This window comes from Copadichromis virginalis, linkage group LG23, assembly GCF_057382275.1.
Source record: "Copadichromis virginalis isolate Kocher_CV1m ecotype Utaka linkage group LG23, C_Virginalis_male_GT1.1, whole genome shotgun sequence".
Classification (NCBI taxonomy): Eukaryota; Metazoa; Chordata; class Actinopteri; order Cichliformes; family Cichlidae; genus Copadichromis; species Copadichromis virginalis.
This window is the reverse complement of record NC_140639.1, coordinates 35,988,184-36,006,524: the sequence shown is the minus strand read 5'-3', so window position 1 is coordinate 36,006,524 and position 18,341 is coordinate 35,988,184. Positions and strand designations below refer to the sequence as shown.

General features: G+C 40.3%; 1 protein-coding gene and 1 long non-coding RNA gene across 4 annotated transcripts in view; one reads left to right on the top strand and one right to left on the bottom strand.

Moving 5' to 3' along the window:
* The first annotated feature begins 8,477 nt into the window (after window positions 1-8,477).
* On the top strand, window positions 8,478-9,305 carry LOC146681496 (uncharacterized). Its single transcript, XR_014918210.1, has 2 exons — window positions 8,478-8,589; window positions 8,670-9,305. It is a non-coding gene; the product is annotated as an uncharacterized LOC146681496 (long non-coding RNA).
* Window positions 9,306-10,570: 1,265 nt separating this feature from the next.
* Window positions 10,571-18,341, bottom strand: part of LOC146681495 (sodium-driven chloride bicarbonate exchanger-like) — a 58,950-nt gene continuing 51,179 nt past the window's right edge. For 2 of the 3 annotated variants that reach the window (XM_085449778.1, XM_085449779.1), the window contains exons 17-27: window positions 18,154-18,315; window positions 17,164-17,277; window positions 16,144-16,305; window positions 15,711-15,962; window positions 14,307-14,375; window positions 14,045-14,218; window positions 13,835-13,957; window positions 13,689-13,753; window positions 13,378-13,491; window positions 13,067-13,104; window positions 10,571-12,737 (exon numbers count right to left, since the gene is read on the bottom strand). In XM_085449778.1, coding sequence (XP_085305904.1) covers window positions 13,092-13,104; window positions 13,378-13,491; window positions 13,689-13,753; window positions 13,835-13,957; window positions 14,045-14,218; window positions 14,307-14,375; window positions 15,711-15,962; window positions 16,144-16,305; window positions 17,164-17,277; window positions 18,154-18,315 — 1,248 coding nt within the window. In that variant the 3' untranslated portion in view covers window positions 10,571-12,737; window positions 13,067-13,091. The remainder of the gene's footprint in view (window positions 12,738-13,066; window positions 13,105-13,377; window positions 13,492-13,688; window positions 13,754-13,834; window positions 13,958-14,044; window positions 14,219-14,306; window positions 14,376-15,710; window positions 15,963-16,143; window positions 16,306-17,163; window positions 17,278-18,153; window positions 18,316-18,341) is intronic. The other variant, XM_085449780.1, reaches the window with a different exon arrangement.

Here is an 18,341-nt window from a genome sequence, read left to right as displayed (position 1 = left end):
TCTTCACCATTATTAATGTGTTAAGACAGATTTTTGACTGTTCTTTCACAGACTTAATACCTTTACCACTTCTGTTACCATGAATTTATTATTTATTTATCACACATGTCATGCAAGCAATAGGTAGTAATCTATTGGTAGCGCAGGGTTGTCTTTACTGTATGTCTCCCTTTCGGGCCAAAAACATGGTGCTCCTGAGGTCAAAGACGGAGAAACAGACATAGGACAATACTGTTAACAGATTTAAATGTCCTTGAGTGTGCTGCTTACTCACCTTTAACATCCAAGTGGGCAAGGTGCAGGGGTGCTGAAGCCATTACCAGTTTCAAATTTGTTATCAATTCTCACCGGGTTCTCACTGACTAGCTTTAAGAGTCACCACTATTGCTAAGCATCATATCCAAGCAGCACATCGAAAATCAACATTCATGCAAATTAACTGTGGTCAAATTAGGGGTGGAGCTGAACCCGAATACAGTATTCGGAGGGGCACAAATAACGTGGGTTTTTTTTACGAATACTTATTTCGAACAAATACTTTAAAAAAATATTTGTATTCAGGAAGAAGGGAAAAGTTTATATCAAAAAGCTGAGTTTCCTTATGAGACCACAGTGCATGAGTGGATGAGTGAGTGACATGTGAAAGAGGTGACTGACACGGGCTGCTCAAAACAGCAACAGAGAGGCTCGGCTGAGCGAAAAAAATTTGGCGTTATTTTTCTGCCACTATTCTGAGCGCACGTAAAAAAAAATTGAGCGCACATTAAAAAAAAAATGGCAGGTCAATGTGTTGCATTTTGAGGAGAAATTTATTTTGAGCCAAGAAAAGCTAAATTTGAGTGAACAAAATTCATTGGTGAGTACAAAAATGTATTTCAGTGTTTGCTATTATCCATACACACACACACACAATAGGAGCCCCACTTGCTCAGTTTTTGCATTTGTGCTTGTTCGCAATGTGTTGCTTGCGCTCTCAACATTTCTGCCCGTGCGCGCTCAACACCGTTATATTTGTGCTACAAAACCAGCCAATCACAGACTTGGATGCAAAAAAAATCTGATTGGCTGCTTTGGTCTCCAATCAGCTTGAAATGACGAAATGCAATATCCCAGAATCCATTTCGTCCAAAACTCAAATGAGGCAGTGCCAGAGGAACACAGAGTGGCGGAGTTTGAAATATTACTCTTTCTGGGTCACAAAATAAACTTTTAAGATATTTTCATTCGAGAATGGTGCTGTGTAAACTTCAAATATCTGCTCGATTAACAAGACATCACATATTTGCAAAAGGCGTGGCACATCGTTTTCAAACCCTACTCGGGTTAAACATAATATATAAGGCTGGACTGACAAAAAATAGCTGACTACACCACCAGGTATTATAGGAAAAACCATAAAGCCTTTGAACTAAAACAAACACTGTTGTCACAGTGATGTACACTGTCTTGTTGGTATATATGTATGATTTGTATCACCTTCATGTTTCCCTCTCACCACATATCCAAACTGATATCATGACCAGCAGTTTTTACAGCTGTGGCTCCAGCAAACAGCTGATACTAGAAAGTAATATTAAATAAATTCTAACAACAGCTTATCAAGCTTGCTGCTGTTGTTTAGCGCAACATCCGCTGGTTTCCTCTTTCTGTCGCAAAGTGGGTGATAAACAAACAAGAGACACGGGACTTGTGGCAGAAAAGCATATCAGCTGATCATTGATCGGTTTCATGATTGAAGTAGCAACAGGAGAGGGAGGGGGAGAGAATGAGAGAAGAAGAGGCATTTGTGCAGCAAAAACACAGAATAACTCCAGCTTTGTGTCTTTTTTTAAATTCTAGCTAAATTGGTTAATCCACCACCTTTCGTTGTTTATACCGTTACAAAAACAAGCAAACATAAAAATAAAAAAGTATGCCTAATGGCCAGTCCAGCTATGCGGTCAGCTGGTGGGTAACAGGCATCTCCGAAAACGTTAGAGCCCTTATGTGATGTCTTGATAAATCAAGCAGATATTTGAAGTTTACACAGCAACATTCTCGAATGAAAATATCTTAAAAGTTTATTTTGTGACCCAGAAAGAGTAATATTTCAAACTCTGCCACTCTGTGTTCCTCTGTCACTGCCTCATTTGAGTTTTGGATGAAATGGATTCTGGGATATTGCATTTTGTCATTTCAAGCAGATTGGAGACCAAAGCAGCCAATCAGATTTTTTTTGCATCCAAGTCTGTGATTGGCTGGTTTTGTGGCACAAATATAACGGTGTACAGAAAGAGTTGAGTGCGCACGGGCAGAAATGTTGAGAGCGCAAGCAACACATTGCGAACAAGCGCAAATGCAAAAACTGAGCGAGTGGGGCTCCTATTGTGTGTGTATGGATAATATATACATTTTTTGCACTCAACAATGAATTTTGTGCAAACTTTTTTTTACGTGCACTCAGAATAGTGGCACAAAAATAACGCCATAAAAAAGGCTAAACTGCATCACTATTATTATTGAATAGATTTTTTTCGTATTTTAACTTGGTTCCGGACACAGTTTATCACTTTCACAGAGATTGGGAGTTTATTCCATTGCGCTGCATTAATGACGTCTGCAGTCGGGTGCTCTCATGTTCGCTCTGTTTACGTAGCTCTGTTAGCTCAGTAATTTAGACAATAGGCTGTTGACAGAGCAACCTTAATGTTAGGTTAAAAAGGTGTGTAGTTGTGTCGAACTGAATGTACTTGTGGGAGTTATATGGTACGCTTAAGTTACTTTGTCTTTTGCAGAGAGCAAAATGTAGGCTATAGGCTAGTTAACCTTAGCATAGCTTCCCATCACCCAACACTTAGAGTCCCAGAGAGCAGCCATTTGGCTTTTCTACCTTTAAAACCCGCCTTCCAGCCAAATGGCTGGTAGGTGTTTAGCTAGGGTTTAGCTTCAGCCAAGTGGAAGCTAAATTGGCTAGTCATTCATATGTAAATTAGGTTGTTACCTGAGAATTCTGGAGGGGAGTGGGGGTGTGTGAATGAGAGGGGGGGGGGGGGGCTGCTAAAAGCTGTGAACTTCCTTTTGTGTTCGTCTTGATGCATTCTCAATCATCCAGGGAAATAAATCTCCAAAAGTCACCAACTTGGAGTGGTTAGTTTCCTGAGCCACAAGGAAACTTGGAGTGTTTCAGTTTGCCATCTTAGGGAGAAATCAACACACATGGGTGTATGTCCTTTGTTGCTGAGATTTATTGATAAAAACAGTACAAAAAACCAACCATTTGTACACATATTTACAAATAATAATAAAAAGTGAGTGAGTACATTTCAACATTTTCAGCAATCACTCACAATCCTGGCACTGCCATGGTATCTGTAGTCTGCATTTACCACATGTGTATCTGTAGCAGTGAACACATCGCACAGTGGCATGATTGTGCTTGCATTTGTCCTTGCACGAAAGCGCTTCCAAGACATCATGAAACACCTACGCTTTGATGACAAGTCCACCCGCAGTGATCGAGCAAAGACTGATAAGTTCGCTGCAATTTCCAGTGTGTGGGGATCATTTGTCACCAACTGCATCACATGCTACAACCCTGGTCTACATATCACCGTTGATGAACAGCTTTTCCCATCAAAGACTCGGTGCTGTTTCCTGCAGTATATTGCAAGTAAACCTGACAAGTTTGGGATCAAGTTTTGGGTGGCTTGCGACCTAAAATCCAAGTACATTTGCAATGTCTTCCCATATCTTGGCAAGGACCCCAATCGTCCCACTGGGGAGAGACTTTCTGAAACTGTAGTAATGAGGCTGATGGAACCATTCCTAGACAAGGGCAGAAATGTTACCACGGACAATTTTTTCACATCGCTTTCACTTGCGCAAAAACTTCTTAGACGGAAAACCACCATCCTGTGCACAGTCAACAAGATTCGCAGGGAAATTCCTCAATCCACTAGACAGGCAGATCGCAATGAATTCACCACTCAGGTATGTTGCAGGTCTTTTGTGGTTCTATGTTTATGTGTTTCCTTGTGTGTAAAAGGGCTATGGAAATAACAATTTATCTTATTTCTTAGGTGTTTTCAACCTCTGATGCCACACTGACGGCGTATGCGGCCAAACGGAAGAAGACAGTCTATATTCTTAGCAGCATGCACAGCGTGGTTCAGACTGATAACACTACCAAAAGGAAGCCAAACACTGTCACCCTTTACAACAAAACAAAGTGTGGCGTGGATGTGATGGACCAGATGCTTCGGGAGTACACTGTCCGCAGAGGAACACGGCGCTGGCCAGTTGCCGTGTTTTACAACATGATCGACATGGCAGCACTGAATGCACATGTGCTGTATCAAGCATGCACCGGGACGAAGGAAAGACGGGTGGACTTCCTGGTGGAGCTTGCAAGAGAGTTGGCTCACTCTCATGTAGCTGGGAAGAAGGCAAGAAAAGAACAGTTGCTTTGGACACAACCCTCCACACCTAGCCCTGGAAAAAGAGCCACGTGTCAGGTCAAACACAAATGCAAGCACAATCATGCCACTGTGCGATGTGTTCACTGCTACAGATACACATGTGGTAAATGCAGACTACAGATACCATGGCAGTGCCAGGATTGTGAGTGATTGCTGAAAATGTTGAAATGTACTCACTCACTTTTTATTATTATTTGTAAATATGTGTACAAATGGTTGGTTTGTTGTACTGTTTTTATCAATAAATCTCAGCAACAAAGGACATACACCCATGTGTGTTGATTTCTCCCTAAGATGGCAAACTGAAACACTCCAAGTTGGTGACTTTTGGAGATTTATTTCCCTGGATGATTGAGAATGCATCAAGACGAACACAAAAGGAAGTTCACAGCTTTTAGCAGCTCCCCCACCCCCTCATTCACACACCCCACTCCCCTCCAGAATTCTCAGATAACAACCTAATTTACATATGAATGACTAGACAATTTAGCTTCCACTTGGCTGAAGCTAAACCCTAGCTAAACACCTACCAGCCATTTGGCTGGAAGGTGGGTTTTAAAGGTAGAAAGGTAGAAGGCTGGGCACTGCTGGTGTTTTAACTTGGCTGAAACTCCCCACATGGATTTGGGCAACCAAATAGAAAAGAGTGTTGCTGCTGCTGAGCCATCTCTTGGTCCTCCACCAGCCAAAAAACTCAAGTTCTGTGTGGAAGCATTTTACAGTCAGTGCTGCAGACAAAACCAAAGTGATATGTAATGTGTGCAATGTTCACAATGGTATTTTATTAGTTGTTGGTTTAACCATGGATGAGACAATGGCTGTTATGTTATTTTCTTTTCAATAACGTTACATGTTCATTACTGGATTTATGGAAAAACATCAATTAAAAACATCCATAATTATTATAATGGATATAAATAAAGAATACTTACACTATAACATTAATTCGAAGTGTAATGCAAAAAAATGGATTTTTACGCCTATTTTGAATTTTACTTTACAAATACAAATACTTCCCCCTCAACAAATACAAATACAGATACAAATACCGGCTGCTTTGCACATCTCTAGGTTAAATGCTTGTGCATGTTGAAGGCATTTCCCCTCTTTGTTGTGATCTGTGATTAGGTCATTACTCACAAAAGTAGCCTACTGTATTACCCAATAATCATTACATGTCTAGTACAGTGTTGGTCAACCTTTCGGAGCCACGGCACATATTTCACATTAGAAAAATCACACGGCACAACACCAAGCAAAAATGTCACAAAAAGCATGTTGATAGTTTTTTTCCCACGCACCAGGTATAGTGTAATTGATTCCGTTTGTCCCCAGTATATCTTTTTTGCTTTCTTCTGACCACTACTCGTATAGGGCCTTCATCTGGGTCGGAGTTTTCTTCAGGAACTGACTTTTTCTTTTAAAATATTTATCTATTTTTATCAGGCGCTGCATCATCTCGCAGCATGACTTCTTCTTCGCCATCTTCTGTTTTACTGGCAGTTGGCAACCCATTTAATTAGCACCCTCTAGTGGAAGAGAATGCAATTGTTCTGCCCGTTACGTCGCTTAGCACTAGAATTACTAAGCCTGCGCAAATTTGCGTAAATTCCCTGAACCTAAGACCTACTAGATTACTGACTTTTTTATTTTCTGGTGCAAGTCCCGAGGTGTTATTCACCCCTGCTGAGATTTTCTCCTCCTGCTTTTGTTGTGCAAACCACCCATTATCTTTGAGGCCTGGCACATTTGCATTTGTTCACTCAGAGTTGCTCAGATCCAAGCCAGGCTAAACCTCTGTGTCACAACTTTCAGAAATGCCTGCCATATCTATACAAAATATCCCACACATTGACTGACCTGCAAATATGAAAGACACACATTTACACCTTCCTTGACTCTCAGCACAGATCTTCCATTGTTCCATTGTCACTGTGTATGTGAGGAAGTGGCATTGCATGACTACAGCACAGTGCTGTGCACAAAAGCAGACCGACCCAGGAGGGAGAATCATTTTCCCGTTCGCATTTCTGAGAACGCACATCAGGATGGCCTCCGTATCACTGCCACGCAGGAAGAGCTTCTCCGCGCAACAGGCTTTGGCCTTGCTTCAGGAAATGAACGAAGCAGATTCTGATGGAGGAGAGGTTTCACTTATCCAGCAAGCCACTGATACCTCCTCAGAAGAATCTGAAAAGGAGATGGAACAAGAACCCAACATGCCTCCATGGAAGAGGCACCGTGGTACTGGAAAGCCGTGTCTGAGCCACATGGCAAAAGACGGCTAGAGGAGGACATTGGAATGCCCAGTGCAGTAGCAAATCGCTCGTGCTTCACTGTGCAAGCTGGACCCACAGAGTCTGCTAAGTTTTTGTCACTGCCATAGTAGATATGATATTTATATAAACCCATTTAGAGTGAGGTTCATGTAAATTTACCATTCTCTATTTGTTTATCTTCCGACAGCGTAAAATTACAAGTGTGCTCCAAAGCTTCCTTTGCCTGTTAGACCTGGGAATGCTGCAGACTATCAGGGAGTGTACGGGTCCATCAAGCCCGCAGAGCAGAGCAGGACTGGAATTTGTCAATTGTTGAAGTGATGGAATTAATTTCCATTCTGTCTGTAAGAGCAATCATGTGTCCCGTTGGTGCCATTCTAGATTGCTGGTCAGAAAGATTTCTGGTGCCAGTAATCAAAGAGACAATGCCCCGAGATAGTTTCATTTCAGTTATGCAACACCTTCGATTTGATGACAAGGACATGCGGGCAGAACGGGTGAAAACAGACAAATTTGCGGCGATCTCCGACATCTGGACATACTACAACAAGAACTGTGCTAAGAGATTCACTCCAGGAGAACACATGACACATGATAGATAAACAGCTGTTCCCTACCAAGGTTCGTTGTCCATTCACACAGTATGTCATTAGTTTTACTTCTTTTATACCCTTTCTTGCCAGCCACGCTGTGGAGTACTTGGACGCGTGTGATGGAGCATTGTCCTGCATGAAAATCATGTTTTTCTTGAAGGATGCAGACTTCTTCCTGTACCACTGCTTGAAGAAGGTGTCTTCCAGAAACTGGCAGTAGGACTGGGAGTTGAGCTTGACTCCACCCTCAACCCGAAAAGGCCCCACAAGCTCATCTTTGATGATACCAGCCCAAACCAGTACTCCACCTCCACCTTGCTGGCGTCTGAGTCGGACTGGAGCTCTCTGCCCTTTACCAATCCAGCCACGGGCCCATCCATCTGGCCCATCAAGACTCACTCTCATTTCATCAGTCCATAAAACCTTAGAAAAACCAGTCTTGAGATATTTCTTGGCCCAGTCTTGACGTTTCAGCTTGTGTGTCTTGTTCAGTGGTGGTCGTCTTTCAGCCTTTCTTACCTTGGCCATGTCTCTGAGTATTGCACACCTTGTGCTTTTGGGCACTTCAGTGATGTTGCAGCTCTGAAATATGGCCAAACTGGTGGCAAGTGGTATCTTGGCAGCTGCACGCTTGACTTTTCTCAGTTCATGGGCAGTTATTTTGCGCCTTGGTTTTTCCACACGCTTCTTCCCTGTTGACTATTTTGAATGAAACACTTGATTGTTCGATGATCACGCTTCAGAAGCTTTGAAATTTTGAGACTGCTGCATCCCTCTGCAAGATATCTCACTATCTTTGACTTTTCTCTGCCTGTCAAGTCCTTCTTTTGACCCGTTTTGCCAAAGGAAAGGACGTTGCCTAATAATTATGCACACCTAATATAGGGTGTTGATGTCATTAGACCACACCCCTTCTCATTACAGAGATGCAAATCACCTAATATGCTTAATTGGTAGTAGGCTTTCGAGCCTATACAGCTTGGAGTAAGACAACATGCATGAAGAGGATGATGTGGACAAAATACTCATTTGCCTAATAATTCTGCACTCCCTGTATATACATGTATACATATACATGTACACATATATATATCTATATATATATCTATATGTAACAAGTTATGCAGTTTGTTGCTCTCTGCCAGGTGATTGGCTGAAGAGCTGTGAAAAGGTAGTGGGTGTGTGGGGTGAAGTCAGCGCTCTTCTGTGGAAAAAACCAGAGGCAATTAATTCACTCAGGTGCGAGTGGGTATACTGTCGGTAAGAGACTTTTGCCATTTTTGTTTGGATCTTTTGCTATTGCATGTGCCTATTTTTAATGTGTCATTGGACTTTTTTAGTGTGACCACGAATTTTAATAGAAGAATTGATCAAGCCCTAGATCGACTGCGCGCAGGGAAACTGATCAATATTGTAGGTATATTGAGTGTTTGTTTTAGTTTCATGATTTTGAATGGTTTTATAAAATTGCTATTTTATTGGGTAATATTTTAATTGATAATGTTGTTTGTTTTTCAGCTGTGCTGTCTCTGCTGTCCTTTTTTTTTTGTTCTTTTGATTGATTTGTAATTTTGTTTTGGTTAGTCCGTCCAGCCGTAGAGGCGGTTATTGATTGAGAGTAAGTTTTGTAAGGGCGGACTAACCTCTCTTTTGTTTTTTTTTATTTTAATTGTTTGTGCCACTTCCCTTTATCTCTCAGATCATAGGCCATACATAGCACTGATTCCCAGCTGCGCTGAGACCCGAATTGTTTGCAGTGTGTGCCACGATTGCAGTGTCGCTAAGCGGGGTGTGACGGGTTGTAGTGTTATTTCGCACAGTTTGTGTGGTAAGTCTCATGTGCAGCTGGGATATCAGCAGGATGTGTTGTAAGTCCTGTCTGGAAACGACTGGGAATTTGTATGTTTAACTCATGTAATAAATAAATGATCAATTATTTCTTTGCCCCGTTTACTCATCCCTTGTCCTCGGTTATATATATATATATATATATATATATATATATATATATATATTTATTATGTAAGGTGTGGATATATAAATATATGTACAACGACTGACAAGAAGTAATATTACATATGAGAAATACTGCACATAAAAACTACCATGGTGTATTGTAGGCTGCAGGTACTTTGTTGTTGAGTCTGACAACGATTGGAAGGAAAGACCTTCTCCTGGTTCTCTCCTGTCTCCTGAATCTCTCCTGGTTGGGGGAGAGTGTGTTTTTTTTGCACAACAAAAGCAGGAGAACAATGGAGTTGAAGGCCTCTCAGCGGGGTGCTAGGAGGTGTTAGGTTCAGGGGAATTTACGCAAATTTTCGCAGGGTTAGTAAATCTAGTAGTAGGGACTTGCACCAGGAAAAAAAAAGGGTCAGTAATTCTATTAGAGTACTAATCAGGTGGAACTAGATAATCTTCAATGGCACACCTATGTGCTGCGGCACAGTGGTTGGGAAACACTGCTCTAGTAAATAAGTAGTATACAGTATTTTATTAATTACTCCCAGGAGAGAGTCATTTTTTGCAATTTTTTTGCAATGTAACCACTTGTCATATAACTTGTCATATAACTGTCCTAATGAGGACACACATACAATTTTTCCTTTAGTATTTCGGCATGAACACAAAGCTGAAAACACAAAGAAAGTTGAAAACTAGCCCACAGCAAGTGAATCTCAGGTTAATTAATTAAAATTAAATAAGTATAATATAAATAAAATAAGTATAAGACAACACAGAAAATATAAACAGTCCTGCAGTTTAATATCTTTATTTACTCTCTCTCTCTCTCTCTCTCATTCTCATTAAACGATTGAAGAATGAACTGATTGTTTATACAGGTGACTTAAATTATCTAACAGAAAGTGCACAACTATTACTACCAATTTTAAGGCAGAATTCCACACAGAAGTGGTCAAAGTATTTGATACAGTTATTATTTTTGACCCATTATTAGTTTCTCTAATCAAATCATCTAAGAACCATCAGTTAGACAATGGGAAAATAACATCTACAAGAAAAACTTCAATCGAACACTGACTTAATGCTAGTAATATATAAGTAACATTTTACATGAATAAAATATTCTATGTATTATACATTGTTAAGACTCTTTACTGTTATTACATGTTGCCCTTCCCAGAAAAAAAAGGTATTATTGCATTTCTAGAACCATAGTCCTGCAGCAAGACAGTCAGTGTTTCACCAGCATGCAGGTGTTTGTTTGTTTTTTAAAGAAATAATTAGCTTCAGATATTAACACACTGAGGGTCATTTGGAGAGGAGATTACATGTCCATGGATGACACTTACTGACAAGATGACGAAGAGAATGCAAGTGGAAAACATGGTGCTTTACTGTACAGTTGCTCAAGAGTTCATCATTGTCCAATTTGAGGGAAAAAAGTCGATACATACCAAAATTTCCCAATCTATGTTACCATGCTAAATCTAATTTCCCAAAAGGTTCCCCTCCCACCCTACCCCCAAAAATAATAATCTCACCAAAATAAATCAGAAAATACTTTATTTGTTTAATTTAATTGCTTTGTTTCTGAGAGTCAGATTAAATGATAGATATGTCTATTCCAGTGAGTGATTAATATGGCGCAATCACTAGCAAGTAATAGTGACACCAATCAAAAATGTTATTTTTACACTTCATATTGTAAAGGACTGGATTACAAGTTAGTTTGATGTGTAATCGGTGTTATTGCCACTCAGTTATGGCATAGTTGTTACACACCTGCAGCCATGTGATTACTGATTGTCCTTGAAGGTTTAATAGTCTAGAGCATAGGTGTCAAACTCTGGCCCGCGGGCCAAATTTGGCCCACAGCCTAATTACATTTGGCCCGCGAAGCCATACCAAATTACTATTAGAGCTGGCCTACTGGTATTATACAGCTAATATATATATTGTTTAGTATAAAGCTTTGCTTGTTCCATATTCAGTTTTCCAGCAAAACGTGTTTGAGTCCATAAGAAAAGATTCATTCTTATATCTGGAGGAAGATTTTTTTTTTCAATAAATATTAATGTTAGCCCGCGACTTTGTTCCAGTTTTGAATTTTGGCCCACTGTGTATTTGAGTTTGACACCCCTGGTCTAGAGGCTGTTAAGCCTGTCAATTATATCAGCTACCTATGACAGAGTCTGTAAGAGAACTGGCTGAGAGTGTTTGGGGGGTGGGAGTTAGAGAGTGTGTGTTGTGTGTATGCGGAAGAAAGGAGCGCAAGTTCGGCAGGAGAGCCCAGGGTTTTTTGTTTTGATTCTAGAGAGAGCGTTTTCCCTGCTTTTTTGGCGTTGGCTACGGCCCACAGTAGCCTGTGTTACTGTTCTTAATAAACAGCCGGTAAACGGAATACCGATCATCTCTGTCTTCTGTCGGAGGGACGCTGCAATAAGGGAATTAAGAAGTAAAATATAAAGTGCCTGTTTGCAATTGTTTTCTTGGTTACTTTTAAACAAAGCAATGGAAGCTATTTCACCATTTACGCTGTCTATGCTAAGCTAAGTTAACTAGCTGCTGGATTTAGCTTCATATTTAGCAATCTCTTTAGGTCAGTCACTTCATGTGACTCTCAGAAACAAATTTCAAAGTCAAATTTCTGGGCAGTTTCTTGGGAAATGCTTCATACTAGAGGAGAAGGAGACATTTATACCTGATAGGAATGGAAAAGACTGGGAAATGATGAGTGGTCACTGTCACAAAAACATTTAGATATATTTAATATATAAAATGTATATTTAATGTGTCCAAAAAATTACTAGATTTGCTATATAGCCAACTCTTTTAGATATCAGTACTACAGATTTATATTGGCAAATATCTACTTTTTTTCAGTCTATTATGAGGCGCTAAATACAACAGCGGCATTAAATGCTCCACGGAGAATGTCGTGGAGTAAACAATGTTCCACATAGAATCAATTCTTTAGTGGTTCGCTGTAACCTTGTTAAAAGGATAACTTGTAGTTGTTGGAAAAATATAAAAACATACAAAATACAAATAAAATAAATTTTAAAAATTCTTTAAAATTTTTCCGGAATTGGCCCATAGACACAGCAGTTACTGCAGGTGTCATAATTCTGGCATCCTTCGGTTGCTGGTATCACTAAACACTGATATACACAGAAAAAGAAAAACACAGATGTGTCTCAGTTTCCTCTCATTAATACAGTTTCTAATAAATTTTCTTTGTTTCACCCGACTTGCACATAGACTTACGTGACGAAAAAACACAGTGTAGCACAGTACAAAGGTGGCTGAGTGTGGCACGGTATACTTGTTGATTTACTGGTTGACAGCACAGTGGCTTTGCCAGTATGTGTCATCACAAACTTGTCTCCCTGTCCAAGCTCTTGTCATGCCTTCGCCGTTTGTGACGCTTTTCGTTGCTTTTGGAACTGCATGGGGGAAAAAAGAAAATGTAAACCCAACAAAAATGATACAAAAAGAGAATTTCGGTGGCATGCATGCATGCAAATTTATCTCAAAAAGGTTCAGCAGTCTTTCCTTAAAACACAGATTATAGTGACTAGTAAATTAGACCCAGTGCTATTAACTATTTGTAATTAGCATGCCAAGGTCACATTTGACATCAAGAAAACATGAATGAATAACATCCACAAACATCTTCCATCACCCAAATCATAATTAGCAGCACATGTTCATCATGCAATAACACTTAGGATGAGACTCTCCATGCTGAAGGGGTCACCTCTGAACTGCTTACCTTTGGGATATCAGCTTCTGAGAGGTTAGGAAGGGGAGCTTAGGGGTGGGATGAAATGAGAAAGGCAGGCAGGAAATTCTATGTTAGTCTGCTCAGTGGGAAATCTACAAGGGCAGGACTGCTCCTAAACAAACATACTAGCTTGTCAGCTTCTTGGAAAAAGTCAGTATTCCTGAATAATAAACACCTGTGCTTGCTGCTTTCACAACCTTAAGATCAGAAGCCTACTTATGATCTGGATCAACATCCAGTATTATCTCTCTGTTGTATGGGAGATCTGGAAGTCTTAATAATGCAAATATGTGGCTAACCTTTTAGCACTTTGTTCCTTTTTAGCACTCTCAGCAGGGTTCACACTCTTCCACACATTCCCAAAGGACCCTTTGGACATCTCATCAGTGATGTTTACTGTGGCTGGGTCACTCCTTCAAACAAGCAGAGAAAAGGACATTATTTCATTGGTTTTCACTAAAGTAGCACAAGCACTTAAACCACACATACGTCTGAGCTAGAGCTAAGAATGAACTCACAAATATCCGCATGTGTGAGTTTTGGTTGACAGACAAAACAGCTTAGGTAAAACACAAAACACAGAATAGAATTAAATATCCGAAAGACTTACTTGTAGTGTCCCTCAAGTGGCACTTGTACAATGCCTTCCTCCTCTGCAATAATGCTGTGTTCCTCCTGTGGGAAGAGAAAAATCTATTGCAGTGGCAGAAATTTGAAGATCATCCAAGTCCTCTAAATAGTGCTCTCATACTGCACCTCTTGTGCAGCATCTTCTAGTTTCTTCTTCTTCCACTCTGGCATCAGGTCATCCAGCCAGCTCAGCTCTCTCTTGGTGAAAATGAAGTCCAGCAATTTACGAATAAACACTAGGGCCAAGACCTGGAACAAGAGAAACAGACTGACGTCAAGCCATCATATTCATTAGGTGCACAAACACTCGTGCATATACAAGCACACTTGGGTTACCATCATGGGGAAAACAATGGCAGCTTTAGAGGTCTTGATGACCCAGAGGAGGACCAAGCAGCTTAGCTGGATGATAGTAAAAAGGTGGACCTTCCTCAAAGGGACGTGACGAAGGTAGATGAAGTCTGGCTGATGTTTGGCAGGCATGCCAAACAGCTTCAGACGGTCAAAGAACTGCAGAGATACAAAGAAAAAATTAGAATTTTCCTTCAAAGCTTTTCTGGATTATTTCTTCCAACAGAAAATACCATGGTCACCTCACCTGAATACCTCTGAGTGAGGAAGCCCCCATGTAAAGAAAGACGCCATATAACACAGGCATGGGAATAAACTGCGTAGAGACAGAAAAGCATTTCCAGTATGAGTAAAAACTTAGAACTGTTAGTCTTTCCTGTTAGATGGTGAACTTATTCATCCATGTCAGCGGTTACAGAAAACATTTCTCCTGTTTTGTTTGCTAGACATTATTATCTGTAGTTTAGAAGGTAGAGCAGCTCATCAACTAATCAGAAGGTTGGTGGTTTGATCCCTGGCTGCTCCAGTCTGATATTTTTTTGTACTTTGCAACTGTGGCTACATTTCTATAAGAGCATGCTAGAGAAATGTAACCATGCAATCATATGGTTGTAATTCCTTACCAAGTATGATGTGATTTCATTCTAACTTAACCATTGTTTTGTAGACATAACTTGTGTCACTCTAAACACAACTGTTCACATAAGTGATTGGATAAATGCCCTTTTTTTGATAATAAAGCAAACACTGAGTTGAGCTAAATGCCCCCTTGCCAAGGTTGGCTGTCCACTCAGTCTGTATAATCAGATATGAAAGTAACCACTGATTAATAATCAGATATGAAAGTAACCACTGATTCTGTCATGGTCTGCGTAGTACACAGATCATACAGTATATTGAGGAATGTGATGACTCAAACACAGACCCACAGAGGCAAGCTGGAGTAAACAAAAACAAAAGCAAGCAATTTATTTAGCCTGGTGGTCAAAGCACAAAATAAAGGTAAGACATAAAATACAAAAGGAAACCAAAAACTCTTGCTAAGAGAAAGCTAGGCGACCCAAGGGGAAGTTGACTGATGCTCTGACAATACACAAAGGGAGACTGAGACAACATATACACAAGCAGGTGATTAGAAAAAGTAGAGACAACACAAAAAATAAACATGGAGAGATGACAAACTTAAAGGAGATAAAAAAGGACAATACACGGAGAGATGACTAAAGTGAACAGAAAGGGATTGTTAAGGACACGAGTTTCAGACGCTATTTACTTGAAGTAGGTAGTTTGTTTTAGGCTGGTCACTGTCCACTTGTCTAATTTCCTCAAATATTTTTTTATGGACACACTAGAGATGCAACTAGTTTTCTTCTAAAATATTTTTGGGAGTCCCTTTGTTAATGCAAACAAATAGTCAAATGGTGAAATGTTTCATAGGCTCAACAAAATTATACAACATTATGCGTTCTTATAACAGGTTGCTAGTAGCAAAGTGCCTAAAAATATTATTTAAAATAGGTCCTTTGATAAATTATCTGTTATTTTTTTTATATATTGTTAAGAGTATTAAGAACTGAAGAAATAAAAAGTCTTTTTGAGATCCAGAAATCTCTGATAAGTATAGGTATAAGTATAGGTGTTTATCCCCTACCTTCAGCACGGAGGTCATGAAGACGGAACAACCCATCAGAGTAAAGATCATGAGGCCAGTGAAGCGCTGCTCTCGGATTCCCAAGAACTTGGGCTGCTCTCCAGGGGCCGAGCACTCTGACTCCAGCTTCAGGCTATTCACGTGGGAGATGGAGAGCACAGTGGCAGCCACGAACCATGGCAAGCCCATTACTGAGCACACACCAAGCATCACCCCCACCACAAACAGGTCCAGGTGATAGCCACAGCCTTTCTGTAGGGTTGGATCAAGGAAAGTGTGATTTAGATATTTAGATTTAGCTTACTTACCCACTTCAGGAAAAGCAAAGATTTGAAAACTAAAAAACAGCACACTGGGGCTTGTAGGAATTAATTGTATTGACCACATTTAAAATCACTTTCACACACCAATGTGAACATATCCAATGAAATACCTTTAGTTTGTGTTCCTTCCTGTTGATGATGACGGCTGTGATCTGCTGGTCCATAAAGATGAGAATGGTGCAGAGCAGAGCAGGGATGGAGGTGATAATTGTGGTCCACCAGGGGTTGGGCCCCACAGGGTTGATAATCCAGCCACGATCATCCCTGGTTGGCTAAGGGTAATGGCAAAAAGAACATTTAAAAATAATAATAATCATGAAGAATTTGAAACGTTTTAATAAATCAAAATACATATTTCCTCTTTATTTCTAAATTTCTCTTCTAAGTCATTATTATTAGACTATTATTACATTTAATTAGGAAGCTTTGATGTTCACTGCTAATATAAATTAGATATTTTCTGCATGTTTTTACACTAGTTTCCTATTTGGCCAGGATCGGTGTCATTATTGGTAACATACCGGATCCTACACAGGTTTCACAGGTAGTCCAATCCCTCGGATGGCACACCAATACCAATTGTCGGAAGGTTTATTGTATCTCCCAGCACAGTCTCAAGAGAATGGATGAGATTCCAGGAGACTGGAGTTAGTCTAGGAGAGCTGGACAGGGCTGTAGAATTGGAGGTGCTCCTTTTTGCAAGGAGGAATAGGAACAGGTGTATGTCCTCATATCTGCCCCTCATATTTGAGGTCCCTCAGGAGACAATCCTCGTACCAATTCTGATTTCACTTTTTATCTTATGTTACCCCTGGGTCATCTACTGAACAGTTTCAAGGACATCTTGTACCTTTGCTATGCTAATGATGCACAGCTGTACTTTTCCATTCAGCCCGCTAACATAGCTGTTGAATCTAAATCTAAACATTCTTATACTGTTTTATACATGTTTTCCTGTGTCTTTACTCCTCAGCCACACTGAAGCTAATGGGGGATCAGTGCTCTCTGTATCTCTGCAAGATTTGCGCAAAAATTGCATGCTTAAATGTTATGAAACACAGAAAAAATGTCCAATACAATGTCCAATTTTGATGTAAACAGCAGCTTGTGTGAGATTCATGTGGACTTACTTTGAACTTGTTGGGAACCTGTAACTTAGGTGAGGGGATACCCAGGGCATAATCTACTAACACCATAGTGAGGATGGTAATGAAGACTGCAAAGTCACTGATGATGGCCCGCACCTAAAGGAAACAAGACACACAATCTTTAGACAGAAGTATGTTACAAAAACTAAGATCTGCATACAGTACAACATACTGTGCTAACTAGATGCTGTTTATGCTGTTTTTGGAACATGTGGTCTCTATCGCTTTATCTAGAATGAGAAACATTACTTCTTGTCTATATATTTTAAAGGGTCTCATTATAATGGCTCAAGTTCTGTTTTGACAGTCAGTAAGGCTTGTTTTCTTACATTAAATTAATTAATTAACTCCATCACTACAGAGTTCAGATCTTTCATCTAATTTTTGACCTCAATCCACATGAAGTTGCAACGCGCGTTTGTGTACATAAGATTTTCTGGAGGAGGACAGACTCTTAAAGATGTTGAAGAAGCAAGCTCCTTTAAGCAATTACTTTGGTGTTCCTCCACCTCCAAAGAAATGTCAGAAGGAGTCCGAACCACAAAAGAAGTGCAGGAGGTGAGCTGGCTTCAAACAAATGATGAACGCACAGAGATGTGGTGCAGAATATGCATATGTAAAAATCCCACTCTAGCAGACAAAAACAGTGCCTTTTATATGTACGCGAATGAGCATTGCAACTTCTTATCTGGTGCGCGTCTTTTATTTTGACAGCAAATGCGCACCTGCGGGCCACTTATGTGCACCCCTGTCTATCCAGACTACAGTGCAGCACTTATCACCACAAGGTGGCGCCAGGACAGTACAGATGAGTGTGGCAGCATCAGGCCACACATGCACATCATCGCATTGATGAATCATAGAAACTGAACATAGGACACAGTATTTGTGGAGAACCTAACACAACCAACTGATGTCAGCATAAGTTACCAAATACAGACATTTAAAATAAATTGGATAAAACATATGTACCTTGGTTGGAAAGTACCGGCTTGTCTTGAACTCCTTGAGAAAAGCAGACATAAGGACAGTGGAGAAGAACAGGACCACACACCAGAACAGGACGTCAGGGATGTACGGGCCATGGGGACCACAGGCGCTCCCCTCAAACTCCCCATGTAACATCTCGCACTCCTACTGACCCCAGAGGACACAGTGAT